The sequence below is a fragment of the Chiloscyllium plagiosum genome, chromosome 10 (assembly GCF_004010195.1).
Source record: "Chiloscyllium plagiosum isolate BGI_BamShark_2017 chromosome 10, ASM401019v2, whole genome shotgun sequence".
Lineage (NCBI taxonomy): Eukaryota > Metazoa > Chordata > Chondrichthyes > Orectolobiformes > Hemiscylliidae > Chiloscyllium > Chiloscyllium plagiosum.
The window spans coordinates 15,369,578-15,387,609 of NC_057719.1; the positions used below are offsets into that span (position 1 = coordinate 15,369,578).

Genomic DNA, 18,032 nt, shown 5'->3' on the forward strand with positions numbered 1-18,032 from the left:
GTAAGGATCTTAAAGCAAGCCTTTTATAATCAAATTCTGGTCTGAATTAGTAAGTCACTCAATGGGAGAAAGTGAGGACTGCAGATGCTGGAGACCAGAGTTGAAAAATGTGGTGCTGGAAAAACACAACAGGCCAGGCAACATCCCAGGAGCAGGAGAATCGACGTTTCGGGCATAAGCCCTTCTTCAGGTTCCAAATAATCATTATATTGGACTCAAAACTGCTTCTCTTTCCACAGTCAATATGTGATTTTTGCTTTGGTTTACGTAGGATATATGGCACACAAATAGTCCATATCAGCATTTATACTCAACACGAGAGTCCCAATTTTCTTTCGAAATATTAATTTCCTTCTTAAAAGTTCATTGCTTTCCTTAAAATGCATTTCTACAATTTACTTGAACCACTCTGCTAGCAAAAATTCCATATTTGCCAATCTTTGGGTTTCGCCTGAATGCCTAAATTGGATTTTCTGGTTGCTATTTTGTATTGTGGCTTCCAGTCATATGCTAACTCCTTCAGACACATTCTGTATCCAATTTATCAAAACCTTCCATCGTTCTAAAGATTTGGGGTGTTTCATTTAAGACTGATATGAAAAAATTCTTCTCCCAGAGAGTGATGAGCCTGTGGAATTCACTACACAGAAAACAGTTGAGGCCAAAATGTTGAATGGTATCAAGAAGGAGACCGATATAGTGCTTGGGGCTAAAGAGATAAAAGGGTGTAGGCAAAAGTGGGAATAAGAAATGTGAGTAGGGTGATCAGGCATAGTTATATTGAATGGTGGAACAGGCTGAAAGATTGAAATGGCCTACTCCTGTTCTTAGAAACTTTGTTTTTTTTTCCGAATATGAATGCCCACTCATTCTGGTATTTGTTTTTATGATAAATAATAAATTCTTAATGGTGTAAAGTACCTGAGTGAGCAAGGTATGACACATTGGTCCTGGGTGTTCCAATTGTGAACCTTGGATCCCGGCATAGGAAACCTAAGCAATTTCTCCTGACTGCAGCTTGTTGCATATACCACTTAGGTAACAGTGATAGGAATCTTGCACAAAATGGATTTAGGTCTTGTCCGGTTAGAGGAAGTATTGGTCTTTGAGCCATTAAACAGGAGAAATTAATCAAAATCTGTGCCTATTTCCTGGCTTGTTGCAAGTGATACATTACAGTGTCAATAGCAGCCTCAAAACAAATTATTCTTGAAGTATACTTCACGTCAATAGAGGAGGAATTTACCAAAGAATTGATGATACAACTGTAGCCTGCAAGAATTTAGAATGATGAACAAGCAAATATATATAGTTAACAAGGTTATCATCAATTCCATGCAATCAGTCAGATTACAAGCATTACAAAGTATTTGCAGCATGAAAAGAGACCATTTTGCCTCGATAGATCATGTATGTGTGATTTTGTATCTCCTTTTCTAACCTCATTATTAGTTCAGGCAATATCTGAACAATGAAAAGTTTTTAATCTATTTCTCTGCAGCTGAGCATTTTCAGTTTGTGTGTGTAGCATCCTTGTAATTTTTTTTCTGATCAATGTATCCTTCCATTTCTTTTTCATGTGCTTACATAACTTCCCTTGAATGCATTTATACTATTTACCTTAATTATTCCCTGCACTTCTAAGTTTCACATTCCAACATTCTCTGTCTTGATAAAGACGTTAATCATGCATTTATTATTGTATGGCAATTCTCACATTCATGAGTTATATTCAGCAGCACCTTTGACCTGAATAATAACTTGGTTTCCCTCCAATGATGACTTTCCGTCAGATTCTTCATTGACCTGAAAATTAATTGTCTCTCTCTATAGATGTTGTCTCACCTGCAGATTATTATCAATAGCTGTGTTTTTAGTTCAGCATTCCAATATTTTGCTTTTGTTGAAAAATTTAATGTCCTGGCTGAGATCTTGAGATTAAAAATGTCTGATTAATATATGTATAATTTTTAGAGTTTGGATTTCAAAGTAGTAGCAAATAGACATTTCTTTTCAGATTTACCAAAAAAGGTCAGTGTTTCTGGAACATTGATTTAATACAGTATGTGTAAAAGAGCAGGGATCCCTGTTAATGGAAGATTATTTGCAAGGTTTACTGTGTAATGTTTACAACTGTGAATGTAAAGATTGATAGCTATTGGTTTGGTTTTGGTTTATGATTATGAAGGATTGATTTTAACTTAGAAAACATAGAGACAGGAAGATATCGAGCAATTTTGGAGGAGACCTGATGATCAGAAGCACAATATAATTTCTCATCTCAAAGGGATATAGAACAGCTAAAGCAATCAATCACTTTTTGAAGTTTAGTTTGTCCAAATCAAGCGTGTTTGGTTAGAAATTGGCAGACTTTTAAAGATTGGAAAAATCTAAACTTTCAATTTTAAGAGTATTCTGATGAGATGATTTCACAGTTCATAGAAAAATAACAGGAAAGAATCAATTAAGTATTGCTTAAAGGTTTGAGATTGAGGGGTATTTTACAAACTGTAAAGTGATTGTGTTGGGAATACTTGATACGTTCTGCCAAGTGTTTTAGGAGCATTTTTCTTCTGTATAATATTGTTTAATTATTAAAGAAAATATCAAGCCATGCATTCAGTAAATTACCATAGTTAAATTAAGCTAGTATGATCAGACCAGATCCCATTCTGGCTTGTCCAGTCGTAATTTCAGCGAGGACAATAATAGTCTCATTAGCGGAAATTGGAAACACTATTTTTAAATGGTTTTGGGAAGACCATTAACATGAAAACAGACTCTTCGGTCCAACTCCTAGATATCCTCAATAAATCTAGTTCCATTTGCTGGCATTTGGCCCATAAACCTCTAAACGCTTCCTATTCATATATCCATTCAATTATGTACCCATCCAGATGCCTTTTAACTGTATTAGCTTCCAATATTTCATCTGGCAGTTCGTTCCATACATGCAACACCTGTGTGAAAAAGTTGCCCCATAAGACCCTCTTAAATCTTTTGCCTCTCACCTTAAACCTATGCCCTCTAGTTTTGGACTCCCCCACCCTTTGCCTATTTACCCTATCCATGCCCGTCATGATTTTATAAACCTCTATAAGGTCACCCCTCTGCCTCTGATACTCCAGGGAAAACAGCCGCAGCCTATTCAGCCTCTCCCTACAGCTCAAACTCTCCAATCCTGACACCATCCTTGTAAATCTTTTCTGAACCATTTCAAGTTTCACAACATCTTTCCTAGAGCAGGGAAACCAGAATTGAATACAGTAGTACAAAGGTGGTCCAGCCAATGTACACTGATAAATACTTATTAAATGTTAAGAGGGTTTCTGCCTCTACCATCCTAACAGGCAGTGAGTTCCAGATTCTCATCATCATTGAAGTGAAAATGTTTTTCCTCACATCTTTTAAATCTATTTTCCCTGGGTATTCAGCCCTCAGAGAGAAAAGTTTATTTTTATCTACTCTATCTATGTTGCTTAGTTTAGTTGTCTGATAGCTGGTTTGCGGTACAATGATGCCAACAGAGTAGGTTCAATTCTTGAACTGGCTTTGGTTATCATGAAGGACTCTCCTTCTCTACCTCTCCCCTCACCCAAAGTTTAGTGATCCTCAGGTTAAGCCACCACCAGTTATCTCTATTCTCTAATTTACGGTCCAATAGAATTATGGTGACTTTTTAATTTGTATGCTTCACAATTTTATACATGCCAATAATGTCCCTTTTCAAACTCCTTTGCTTTAGAGAAAAGAACCCCCAGTTTACCCCAAACAAAAACAGAAATCGCTGGACAAACTCAGCAGTATCTGTGGAGAGAAAGCAGAGTTAAAATTTCAGGTCAAATGACTCCTCTTCAGAATCTAGTTTGCACCATCTCGCTTCATAACTGAAGGTCTGCAGCTTTGGTGACATCCCGAAGACATCTGAGTTCTGAGGAAGGGTCACTTGACCCTAAACGTAAACTCTGATGTCTTTTCACAGATGCTGCCAGAGTTGCTAAGCTTTTCCAAACATTTCTGGGTTTCTTCTTGAAAACATCTGTCAGGATATTATTACATAACTCTGGCTTGGTGGATTTGAACCTGGATCGCCGGGATAGGGACGCTACGAATGTACCACAAGAGAGCACAGCCCTTGCTGCAGCTTGTTGTGCCTGTAACAAAGATGGCGCTCCCAACCTTTCAAATAGTCTTCTTGAAAATCTCATTGACCATGCCGTCGTAAAGCAGATCAGAAATGCATTGTGCCTGGCGTTTGCGACTGCAGCTGACGCACGTTGCGTGGGCGAGGGAGCGTGACGCGATGACGTAGACCACCAGTGTTTTCCCTGGTTCTTCGTGTAATGGCGCCGGTCATCGAAGAATGTAGGAGAGACTGAAATATTGATCGCGTGTCGTGGATATTTCGGCTCCGATTCGACAGGGTAGCCTGTCAGGATTTTAATAATACCCATCATATTTTGCTCCCATCAAGTTATTTTCGCCGGTTGAAGTTGTTTGAAGATAGACCTCAGACCCGATGTATCCGTCATGGGGTCGGTATGGTGGGGGAGGGGCACACCTTCCGTATTATGGCGGAGCCGCTCAGCCTCCACTACCACCAGGGCCCCGTGTGCCGGCTCCGGGCATGGTGGTTGGCGTTGGCTCCACCCTGAGCCCTACCACCGTACCCCCGCCCGTCTCCGGGGCCGGTTTAGCGTCCAACTTCCAGACCCTCCGGCAACAGCACCTTCAGCAGATGCAGCAGCTGCAACAAATGCACCAGCAGCAGTTACAGTCAGTGCTGCAGCATCCTGCCCATCAAAACCTTCCACCTCCGTCCATACCGCCACCACCATTGCCGCCTCATCTACAGCAACCTCCACCACCTCAAAATCTCTGGGACACCAGCAATACCCAAAACCAACTAACTCAGACTAACCAACCCACTCAACAACATCCAGATTTCTCCTCCGTGGCTTTACAGGTGAGATGAAGGAAAAGGAAACGACAAAACCATTTCAGACATGTTGCTACTTAAAAGGCTTTAAAATATATGCTCTATCAAATATTTAGAAATGTAGAGATCAGCCAGTGTCTAAAATTGCAAATAAAGCAACTGCGAATGCTGGAGATCTGAAACAAAAGCAAATTGCTGGAGAGAGTCAGTAGGTCTGGCATCGTCTGTGCAGATAAAGCAGGGTTAATCTTTCAAGTACAGTGATTTCTTCAGAACTGATAGCTAGGAAACAAAATATAGTTTACTAGATGTCAGACTGCACCTTTAATATATATGAAAGTGAAGTACTGTAGATACATCAAATCTGTTAATGTTTTCACTCAGATCTGACATCTACTTTATTTTCTGTTCGAAATTTGGATAGGTGGTTGTAGAGTAGAGAGAACCAAGATTATATTGCACTGTTGGCTTGTGATCTCTCTTGAGCCCTTCAAACAAGTCTTGAGAAAGGTTGTGACAGTCTGATGTAGAACTTAAAGGGAAAAATACCTGATCAGTTAGAAGGCCAAATTTGTATTTACCTGTTGGATGTTAAATATAGTATAGATATCCACGGATTAGGTGGAGTATAAAGTTCTATGCCCTGTTAGGTCATAGTGACAGAAAATGCACAAGTGGAATCAGTTTTCAGATTGATTTTCCATTTCCCTCTTTGTTTCCCCTCCATCAGTTTCACCTGATGGGAGAATATGTTGGTGACCTATCAGATTTTTTTTGTTCTTAAGGCAGTTGATTTGGGAGTTTTATGTAACAGTGAATCAGACAGCTAGCCTTTCCATGTTTTTAGAGAGAGTCTAGTTTCTGATGCTGCTTGAAGATGTCTTTATTGAGAATGGGAATTCTTTTCTGTTCTAATCATGAATTGGATTTTTCCTGAGTCATCAAATTTGTTGTTAGAAAGTTTGTGATTTTAAAAAGATGAGTGAAAATGCTGGATAACCTTAGAAAAAAGTGTAGGAGTTGAAACAACAGAATATTCCTTGAGAATTTGTTTTTAAAGACTTGAACCTTTTCATTTCAGGGTGTTGGTAAGGAACAATTTTTAAAATCTCTTATTTGTGGCAGGATTAAGTAATGCATTTTTGGTGTGCAGTAACAGTGGGTGACAGTTATCCATTGTCAGTGAAGATGATATATTAAGCCTGACATTGTTTGAAATGTAAATCACCAAAGTTGACAGTACCAAGTCAATGCTGCAGGTTTTTATTCCTAATTTTTAAAAAAGTGTTCATTTCTCTAACTAAAGCTGAAGATTTTTTTGTCATCTATAGAAAATAATTACTACGCCTTTTTGTGAATCTTTGTAAAAAAGCTTATTGCTGACTTGTATTGGATCTAGTATGTAATTCCTGTATCGGTAGCCTGGCAATGCTGTGTATATTTGGGTGAAATTGTGCAATGAGTCTATCTGTTGTACGTCTCGGCTGAAGAAATGTTCTTTTTGTTGGTGTCATCCACTGGTTGAAATTGGCAAGTCTATGTCCATAATTAACATAGAAAAAGAGTAGGAGTAGGCCATTTCGCCCTTACAGTCTATTTTGTCGTTCAGTATGATCATGGATAATCATCTAACTCTGTAGCCTATTTCAGATTCCGGCCAGTTAAATGTTTTGACCTCAACTACTTTTTGGGGAAGAGAATTCACATTGATAGATACTACAAAATATTCAAGATGAAGTTTAAAATAATCACCAAGTTTCACTCAGCGTACTTTGCTAGCTTATATTGGCTCGTGGCATCAGATTTAAAACCACTATTTATGTTTCTCATTGATTTGATTTGACTCATCTCTGCTTTTGTAATGACCAGAACTACGCTACAACATCCTGCAGCTCCTGACCAGCAAACTTTGTTCCACTGACTCTCATGCCTTCCATTTACTCCCACCATTGGCAGCTGTGCTTTGACTGGTATAGGTCCATGCTCTTGAAATTAATTGAATTGAATTTATTGTCACATGTGCCGAGGCACAGTGAAAAGCTTTGTCTTGCGAGCAATACAGGCAGATCACATAGTTAAATAACATAGATAAGTAAATAATAGGTAAACAGCAGTAAAAACCAAAACACAGGTACAGGCAAATGCGAAACGTTTGAGAGTCCATTATCAGAAGAGCTTCAAACCTGTGAGTTTAGATAAAACATAGTTATTAGTAAGTTTTTAAAGTATGCTATTAAGTTTAGAGTGTAGGACGATTGTAGTAAATAGGGAACGTAGATCTGCACGCAGGAGCTTGCAAGGAGTTGACCATATCTGGTGCCATCTTGCATCCATAAATCCCCTCCACCCTTCTTTCTCAAAGTCCCCCATAAAACCACTCAAGCTTTTTAATCATCCCTCCTAATATATTTTGTTTCAATCTGAAAGAGATGCTGTTGCAGTTTACTTAACTTTGAGTGATTATCTTTCAATGATGCAAACAATTTAGGTAAAATGATTCTTGAAAGATGGAATAAACTCTAGTGCTCACCAATTACTTTGCTCGGCTCTGCATTCTTAGTTGTTAGTGTTTATGTTCACACCATCCTGAATAATTCTCAAGGAAGAAGGAAATACTTGGGCGGCACGGTGGCACAGTGGTTAGCACTGCTGCCTCACAGCGCCAGAGACCTGGGTTCAATTCCCGCCTCAGGCGACTGACTGTGTGGAGTTTGCACGTTCTTCCCGTGTCTGCGTGGATTTCCTTCGGGTGCTCCGGTTTCCTCCCACAGTCCAAAGATGTGCAGGTCAGGTGAATTGGCCATGCTAAATTGCCCGTAGTGTTAGGTAGGGGGTAAAAGTAAGGGTATGGGCGGGTGGTTACGCTTCGGCGGGTCGGTGTGGACTTGTTGGGCCGAAGGGCCTGTTTCCACACTGTAATGTAATGTAATCTAATCTAATATAATCTAATCTTATTACATTTATACCTCTCAGATCGCAGAACGTCAACCTATGAAATGGCTTTAAGTTAATTTCCTGAATCTTGTTGAATAATAGGTGGAGTTTCAAGGCTCCTTAATTCTATTGAACTTCTTAACTTTTCTCTGCATTTTTTATTTCACAAGTATTAGAAATATTGTAACTGTCACTGACAATTGTTACAGGCAGAGTGGAAAACTTCTTCATAACGTACTCAAAGGCATCTTTTTCACTTTCTTTTCTCTATGCTGTCATTGTACTATGTTTTGTTGCTGGTCTGAAAAATGTGGCACAAGGTGCTTTGTTTTATAATACTTCTTGATGACTGGGCAGGAATACATATTGAGTTACAGTGCTGCCCCAAAGAGCTTCATTATTTGTTTTACTATTTCTGATTTACCGTGAACAATATGTCAGCAATACGGCAGCTTGTTTTCAACATGAAATAACAGTGATATAGTCCATCTCTGACCAATGAGCTGTTGAAGTGTACAGTTAAGTACCTGGCATAGTGTTGTTTGTCATAAAAGCTGACTTGGATGTATTGTATACTTTGCTTGGCATGGGATCCCCTCTAGGCTTAGCTCTTGTTAGCATCTTTCTTGATGACAATGAGAAGAGCATCTTTGACCACCAACCTCCTACACTTTTCATCTTTCCAATATAACAAATTTGCAATAATTCAGTCCACAGCAGCATCAAAGAAGGTGTTTATACAGCTTAATAAACTTTGTTCCATTTCAGTGGTAAATTTGAGTGCAATCAAGTGAGCTTTCCTTCCTTGAAGTATTCATTGCAATGTCTGGAAATTGTTTCTTAACTATTATCTACTGAAAGCCTATGTTCACCAGTCAATATACAAATTGAGATTTCTACAGTTTCACGAGACAAGATAAATTTTATTGGCAACTTCTTGAATAGGATCTTAGCCATCTGCTGACCTTGTAAGCTTGATACTGGGACAGAGCATATCAAAACTATCCTGTGAGATTACAATACCCTGATCAAATCAATACTAGGAGAAAGTGAGGACTGCAGATGCTAGAGATCAGAGTCAAAAAGTGAGGTGCAAGAAAAGCACAGCTGGTCAGGCAGCATCCAAGGAGCAGTAAAGAGCTTATGCTCAAAACAGTGAATCTCCTGCTCCATGGGAGCTGCCTGACCGGCTGTGCTTTTCTAGCACCACACTTTTTGACTCGGATCAATACTAGTAAATTGCAATTAGCAGTTACAATATTTATAATGCTTGTGAAAAAATTTTGGGGATAGGACCCAAGTCCACCACTTTTGGTCCTGAGTGGTGCCCAGTTTACCTCATTATCCTAGAAGAGGAAGGTGTTCCAAATTTTGAGCAAGCCAAGCAAACTGTCTCAATACTGCTACAGTACAGTAATTCAGTGAGTGGTTTTCTCCACTGACAGGATGCCGCCATCAAGCCAAAATGACTTTTTGCCTACCACACAAATAAATAATGTGATATGAATTTGAGTACTAAAGTGATGCTAGGCTAAGTAGGCTGTGTCCCCCAATGACTGACGGACCAAATCAAATAATGTTTATTTTTGACTGTTTGCAGCTGGCAGCATGCTGCTCGTGTTCAACCAACCTATAATTGCAAACCTCAAGAAAGTGTAACCATTAGATATTATTTTATTATTGGAAGTAATTTATTAAATAATCCAGACTATGCTGAGAAATAATACCAGAAACCAATTTTATATCATGAGTCAAGCTCATAGTTGATCCATTTGTGTGTGCTAAAAACTTTACACATAATTATTCTGGGCTGCGTTTTATGAAGGAATTTGTACATTGTGGCTTTTTAAAAAAAAGAATCGAGGGAGCAAAGCCCTGCTGAACCCTGTACCAATGTCCGAATCAATTAGTGTCTGGTCAGAGAATTAAGATTGACAGTTAACTGTTCTTGCTGCATTCTCATGCTAATGATGGCCTAATTAATCAGCTCCATCTTGTTCTGTATTAAATGGTGTGTTTCTTTTCAAGTTTGCACCTTGTGTCCAAGTTGTTATGACTGTTAAAAGCTTTAACTTCTAGGCTCTTTTTAGCTATCTTTCAGCTCGATTCTGAATGAGTTGCAGTCCTTGAAAAATAGAAATTAAGAAGCATCCTGGGACATTCCATCCTTGGATATGATGAAAAAGTAGAGTGAGGTTGAAGAATGGATGTGCGGTAGAAGTCTATTTGTGCAAGTTATGAGCATCTTTGCTGATAAACTGATGCATAGTTAAAAAGATTCACTTGGTTAATTGGGCTGAGGTTGTGTCCTGCTAGATTGTCTCGAAGAAAAACACAGCTAAGCTGGTTGATAAAATTGAAGCATGAAAGTGTGGTTTTGGTTTTGCCACTGAGGTGATTTGATTCATTGAGATCTGAATTTTGGTTCTTAGATGACAATTTTGAGATTGATGTTGGCTTACATTGAATAAATTCATAGAATTGAAGTACAAAAATGCTATTTGTCTGATCAGCGAAGCTGATTCATTGAGACTGAATTAGTGCATGTAAATAACAAACACAAGATCACCAACAGTAAAGATGCATGGCATATCTTGTCCACTTTATAGAAAATTAACTATTTTAAAACATTAATTTGTTTCATTTCAAATGCTGTTAAATTAGGAAGAACTTTGCTTAATCCCCTTTACAGATTATATTTCTACATAATCTTATTATCTTTGAAAAGCAGTAACGTGAAAATATTAAACAAAACGAAAACCTCAAAGGACTATGGATGATGGAAATCTGAAATAAAATCAGAAGTTGCTGGAAAACTCAGTGGGTCTGCTAGCATCTGGGGAGAGAAAGCAGAGTTAATGTTTTGAGTCCAGTGATAATTCAAAACCTTTCCGTTCTGAAGAAGTGTCACTGGACCCCAACTTGTTAACTCTGCTACCTTCCATAGATGCTACTAAACGCATTGTAGGCCATAATATCACTGTGATTGAGGAAATAGTGGTAAAGATCAGATTGGCCTAGCTATTCCTTCCTTTGAAACCGTAAAACAAAATTTAGGCTGGCAGCATCTGTGAAGAAATTCAAAGTTAATATTTCAGGTCCTGTGACCCTTCCCCCAGAACTGGACCTGAAATGTTAACTTTGAGTTCTTTTCACAGATGCTGTCAGACCTGCTGAGCTTTTCCAGCAGCTTCTGTTTTTGTTGTTGGTTACCTCGGTTGGCTGGATGGCTAATTTGCATTGCATAGTGATGCCTTCAGCGTGGGTTCAATTTCTGTACTGCTGAGGTCACCATGAAGGACCCGTCTTGTCAGCCTGATGTGAGGTGACCCTCTGGTTAAACTCTACACTAGATATCTCTCTTTAATGAGAAAACAGCCCTAAGGTCATAGAATCATACTACAGAAGATGCCCTTTGGCCCACCAAGTCTATATCAACAAAATAAAATCTAAATCTACTCTAGTCTGACTTTACAACACTTGGCCCATTGCCTTGAATGTTAAGACATTCCAAATGCTCATTCAAATTATTTTTGTAGATTATAAACTCCCCCTTCAATGACCCTCCCAGATTGTGCATTTCAGGTTCCCAACACTCTGTGGATGAAAATAAGTTCCTCAGATCCCCTTTAAACTTCTTGCCTTATGCCTAAAATTATGCCACCTTGTTGTTATTGACCCTTTAACTAAGGGGAACAGCTGTTTTCTATGCATTCTGTCCATGCCCCTCCTAATCTTAAATACCTCAATCCTGTTTCTCCCCCCCCCCCCCAAGCCTTCTCTGCTCTAAAGAAAGCAAACCATCTTAGCTAGCCTGTCTTCATAACAAAACTGCCCCAATCCAGGCAACAACCTGGTGAACCTCCTCTGCACTCCCTCCTGTGCATCATATCCTTTCTATCATGCAGTGACTACAACTATACACTTGTACTCATGCTCCACCTGTGACCAAAGCAAAGTTTTGTATCGCTCCAGCGTAACTTGCTTGTTTTATGCTACAACTGATAAAGTATCCCATATGCCTTTTTAACTATCCTGGTAATATGTCCTGCCTCCTGCAGGTATCTGTGGAAAAGCAACTCAACATCCCTCTGAGCTTCCTTGTGCCTTACCATTCTTTGAATATACCCTTGTCTTGTTGCTTCCAAAATGCATCTCCTCACACTTAAGTGGTTAAATTCCATTTGTGACCAAACTGCCCATCTAATTAATCAGCCTATATCCTCCTGTAACCTAAAACATTCTTCCTGACTGTCAATAGTCCAGCCAATCATCTTGTCATATGCAAACTTAGTTTTACTTTTCATCACACCCCCCTCCCCCAACCCTGCCATTCACTGTCCCTGTCCAAATTTTGCCTCTCCGAGTGGAAATTCATTCTCTTCTTCGGAACTATCTTCAGTAGTTAACTAACTACTGACGAGAGATTCACTGGTCTGCAATTCTGTAGTTTATCTTTACCACCTTTCTTAAAAAGTGTGGATGCATTAGTTATCCTCAAGTTCTCTGGCATCTCCCCCTTGGCAATTAAATTTGGGTCAGAAGCCCTGTAAGTTTCTCCCCAGTCTCGCACAGCAACTCACCTGGACACCAAAACCTCCAATAACTGTTCACTCGTGATGTCAAACTGCTCAATAACCTACAGTCCGTAGTACCAAATTCTGGACCTACATCCTCTCCGCTGTGAAGACATGCAAAATACTTGTTTAACACCCTACCAATGTTTGCCGACTCCATGCACAGTTGCTTCTCGGTTTCTAATGAACCATTCTCTTTCTCTGCTTATCATCTTCCTATTGATGTACTTACACAATGACATTTTTTTAGTTCCACCAAGCAACTTATGAGAGCGACTAAAAGGAATATTTTAAATTTCACTTGTGGGATGTGGCCAGCATTTATTACCCATCCTAGTTGCCCTTAAGAAGGTTGTGGTACACTGCCTGCTTGAATTGTATTGTAGGTACACCTACAATGATCCAGAATTCCACAATTTTGACTCAGCAACAGTATATTTCCAAGTCAGGATGGTGAGTCACAGCTTTTCCAGTCTTATATCTCAAACCCTTCATTCCTGGCAACTTTCTGGTAAATATTTTCTGAATCCTCTCCAGTTTCATAATATCCTTCCTCATCTTGCAATTGGTTGAGTTTGACAAGTAAAGCATGGAATATAAGAACAAACAAGTTATGCTAAACTCCACATCAGTTCAAGCCTAGGCCTTCCACCCCACACTCGGATTTCAAAACCTTATGAAATGTGCATTAGGAATTTGAGAATTTGATCAAGGTGAAAGACTTCACAGTTCCTTGGAGATATGAGATAAACTAGAGTTTGTCTTGCTTACAACAGAGAAGATAAAGAAGAGATTCAAGGCAATCATCTTCAACTGCTTCATAAATAATTTTCCCTCCATCATAAGGTCAGAACTGATTTTTGCTGATGATTGCACAATGTTCAACACCATTCATGACTGCTCAGACGCTGAAGCAGTTTATGTTCAATTGCAGCAAGATTTGGAAAACGTTCAGCTTTGGATTGGTAGTATTACGTCCTTTCCTGAGGTTTCACATATGAGATGCAATTCACACACACCAACTACTGCAGACCATTAACGTTTATTAAAGCTTGTACAAGCTAGGTGACCCCCTTTGGCCTTCTTCACACGCAAGTGAAGTTGGATCAAAGTGAGTCCCTGAACAAAGAAAACACATCTCCTTTACACAGGCCAATTGACCACATACTTACAGATACTCTTGCCACTCCCCACAGTCACACACCACTCAAGACAACCTCCAGTTAGTCACAGTCACAAGTTATCCCAGGTACAGTGGGAGGATGAGATCATCCTCTGAGATAATGCTAATGCCCTAATGCAGGGGAGGCATTATGCAGATGATTTTCTGACTCTGTGATTCCCCAAGATAATGCAGGTGCGACATACCTCTGGCTAGAAAGCATTTTTGAATGGAAGTGATTGAACAATAGTTTAACTTGACAATAGCAAGGAGGCGTACTGTCAAATGACTGTCTAATTGGGTGTAGGTGATTCACATTCTTGCCTGACTGTCGTCCCCACCCAAAGATAGTGCAGTTCAATCCTTTAGTATTTCATTAATGTCCAGAGAGATATATTCCCATTTATCTTTTAGCATTACAATAGTGGCAAGTAACATTCATGACACACAAATGCCAGGCCATGACCATTACCAGTAAGAAGCAATATGACTACTACCATTTGGCATTTAATGTTGTTGCCTTCACAACATCTCCTACTATCAACATCCTCTGAATTACCATTGGCCAGAAACTTAATTGGATTTACAGTGGCTATAGAAAAGAAGGTCAGAAGCTAGGAATACTGCAGTGAGCAACTCACCTGATTCTCTACAGCCTGTATAAGGCACAAGTGAGGAATGTGATGGAATACTCCATGCTTACCGAGATGAGTACAACTGCAAAAAGACTCCAGAAGATTTTTTAAAAATAATTTGCAGGATGAGGGCATCACTGGCCATCTGTATTTGCCTACAGAAAGTGGTATTAGCTGCTGCCTTGAACCACTGCAGTCCACCTGCTGTGTGTTGACCCACAATGCTGCTAGAAATGGCATTCCAGGACTTTGACCCAACGACAGTGAAGGAATAGCAATATATTTTCAAGTCAGAATGGTGAGTTGCTTGGAGGGGGAGCTCGCAGGAGATGGTATTCCCAAGTATCTGCTGCCCTTGTCTTTGGAGATGGAAGTGGTTTTGGGTTTGGAAGGTGCTTAATGAGAATCTTTGTTGAATTTCTGCATAACATCTTGTACACACTGCTGCATCTGAGCATCAGTAGGGAGGGAGTAGATAATTGTGTTGAGGTGCCATTCAAACAGGTCATGTATGATGTCAGGCTTCCTGAGTGGTGTTGGAGCTGCGTCCATTCAGGCAAGCGGAGAATATTCCATCACACTCCTGGCTTGTGCCTTGTAGATGGTGGACAGGCTTTGGGGAATTAGGCAGTGAGTTACATGTCATACTATTACCATCATTGTCTATAATACTCATAACATTACAGTCCATCCAATCTTGCCTTACTTCCTCTATCTTGGTTCATTTTACTGAAGTATGCTGTGTCCCTGTTGTAGTCTTACCCAGTATCCCTCTCGCTGTGAAACTAGTTTAAATTCCACGCAACAGTGCTGGCAAACCCACATACCTTCAGGAATGGTGACTTTATTCTGTTCTGATCTTTGTGTCTGCTGAACTTATCCTCCGTTGACAGCATTTCCTGCTGTAATGTGAGAAGAGGATATAGGTAAGATCACTTGTCCATGCTAACCAGATATCCTAAATTAATCTAGTCTCATTTGCCAGCATGTGGCCCATTTCCCTCTGAACACTTCCTATTCATATTCCCATCCAGATGCCTTTTAAATGTTGTAAGTGTGTTAGCCTCCATCACTTCCTCTGGGAGCTCATTTCATACACCCACCAACTTCTCCATTAAAAAGTTGCCCCTTGGGTACCTTTTAACTCTTTAGCCTCTCACCCTAAACCTATGCCCTCTAGTTTTGGACTCCCCAACCCCTAAAAAGAGACCACACTATTTAACCTATTCATGCCCCTCATGATTTTATAAACTTCTATAAGGTCATCCCTCAACCTTCCAAATCACGCAACACCAGATTGCACTGTCCTTCATCAGGTGGTTGTGGAGTGCACAATTGTAAGACACAGAATTTATAGCAAAAGTTTACAGTGTGATGTAACTGAAATTATACATTGAAAAATACCTTGATTGTTTAAGTCTCTCATCTGTTAGAATGACCATGATTGTTTCACTTCTTTTATATGTAAATCACAAAACTTTTTTTAAAAGTTATATTCTCAGGTTAACTGTAACAATTGGTGTCAGCGCAGATAAGATGTTGAAGGTGTTAGCCCCCTGTGTTCCCTGTCTGTGCTATGATGTTTAGACTGATTCCAATCTAAAAGGTGAGATAACAGAGTCTTACATGGATTCATGCAGTTTTTGAGCAAAGTAAAATGCAACTCTGCAAGTACAAATTCACCCCACAAACGTATATGTGTATGTGTGAATGTGGGTTTTTGTGTGTGTGTCTGGGTTGGGGGTTTGTGAGTGGCTGTGAGAGAGAGTGCATGTGTGCGTGCGTGTGTGAGTGTAAAGTGGTCTAAGTCTGTGAGAGGGTGCAAGTGAGAGCGTGGGAGTGTGTGTGTCTGTAGGAGTGTGTGTATGTACCTGGGTTGGGGTGTTGTGAGTGTCTGTGAGAGAGAGTGTATATGTGTGTGTGTGTAAAGTGTCTAAGTCTGTGAGACGGGTGCATGTGAGAGTGTAGGAGTGTGTATCGGTGTCTGTGTGCATGTCTGTATATAGGAGTGTGTGCGAGTGCGCACGCGCGCATGTAGGAGTGTCTGTCTGTGTGTGTGTGTATACTGCAATGGCGGTCACCTGTAGTGTGACATGAACCCAAGGTCCCGGTTGAGGCCCTCCCTATGGGTACCGAACTTAGCAATCAGTCTTTGCTCGGCCACTTTTCGCTGCTGCCTGTCCCGAAGTCTGCCTTGGAGGATGGTCATCCGAAGGTCCGAGGTCGAATGTCCTGGACCGCTGAAGTGTCCATCAACTTGGACATTCGACTTTGGACCTTCAGGTGACCATCCTCCAAGGCGGACTTCGGGACAGGCAGCAGCGAAAAGTGGCCGAGCAAAGGCTGATAGCTAAGTTCGGTTCCCATAGGGAGGGCCTTAACCGGGACCTTGGGTTCATGTCACACTACAAGTGACCACTATTGCTCTATACATGTACACGGACACGCACACAGACATGTGCACACACTCCCGCACTCACACTTGCACCTTCTCACAGACTTACACACTTTACACTCTCTCACACACACTCATAACCCCCCACCCCAGAGACACACGCGCACACACACACACTCCTGCGGACACACACACTCCTGCGGACACACACACTCCTGCGGACACACACACTCCTGCGGACACACACACTCCTGCGGACACACACACTCCTGCAGACACACACACTCCCGCATACTCACTTGCACCCTCTCACAGACTTAGATCTCTTTACCACTTTCATTCTCACACACATATGTACTCTCTCTTGCAGACACTCACAAACCCTGACCCTAGACACACACACACACACACACAAAATTGTAGGGTGAATTAGTACTTGCAGAGTTACATTGTACTTTGCTCAAAAACTGCATGAATCCATGTAAGACTCTGTTAACTCACTTTTTCAATGAGAATCAGTCTAAACATTATGGCACAGACAGGGAATACAGGGGGCTAACACTTTCAGCATCTCAACATCTTATCTGCGCTGACACCATTGTTACAGTTAACCTGGGAATGTAACGTGTAAAAAATGTTTTGTGATTTACATATAAAAGAAGTGAAACTATCATGGTCATTCTAACAGATGAGAGACTTACCAAACAATCAAGGTATTTTTCAATGTATAATTTCAGTTACATCACACTGAAAACTTATGCTATACATTCTGTGTCTTACAATTATGCACTCCACAACCACCTGATGAAGGTAGTCATGATTTGGAGATGCCGGTGTTGGACTGGGGTGTACAAAGTTAAAAATCATACAACACCAAATTATAGTCCAGCAGGTTTAATTGGAAGCATGAGCTTTCAGAGCGCCGCTCCTTTATCAGGCAATCATTTGATGAAGGAGCAGCGCTCCAAAAGCCAGTGCTTCCAATTAAACCTGTTGGACTATAACCTGGTGTTGTGTGATTTGTAACTTTGTACACCCTAATCCAACACCGACATCTTCAAATGATGACCCCCTCAACCTGGAATACTCCAGGGAAAATATCCCCAGCCTGTTCAGCCTCTCGCTACACCTCAAACTCTCCAACCCTGGCAGCACCTTTGTATATCTTTTCTGAACCCTTTCAAATTTACCTCAATTACTGAAATATTTGTATCGTTGATAGTCACAAGTGAGGTGCCGGAAGACTGGAGGTTGGCAAATGTGGTGCCACTGTTTAAGAAGGGCGGTAAAGACAAGCCAGGGAACTATAGACCAGTGAGCTGACCTCGGTGGTGGGCAAGTTGTTGGAGGGAATCTTGAGGCAAGGACTGATTCGGGATAGTCAACATGG

At 40.4% G+C, this 18,032-nt stretch overlaps 1 protein-coding gene across 4 annotated transcripts in view; it reads left to right on the forward strand.

The window, feature by feature from the left end:
* The first annotated feature begins 4,302 nt into the window (after positions 1-4,302).
* The window catches only part of ylpm1 (YLP motif containing 1), a 141,716-nt gene continuing 127,986 nt past the window's right edge, over positions 4,303-18,032 (forward strand). For all 4 annotated transcript variants that reach the window (XM_043697112.1, XM_043697114.1, XM_043697113.1 and 1 more), the window contains exon 1: positions 4,303-4,966. In XM_043697112.1, the coding sequence (XP_043553047.1) occupies positions 4,520-4,966 (447 nt within the window). In that variant the 5' untranslated portion in view covers positions 4,303-4,519. The remainder of the gene's footprint in view (positions 4,967-18,032) is intronic.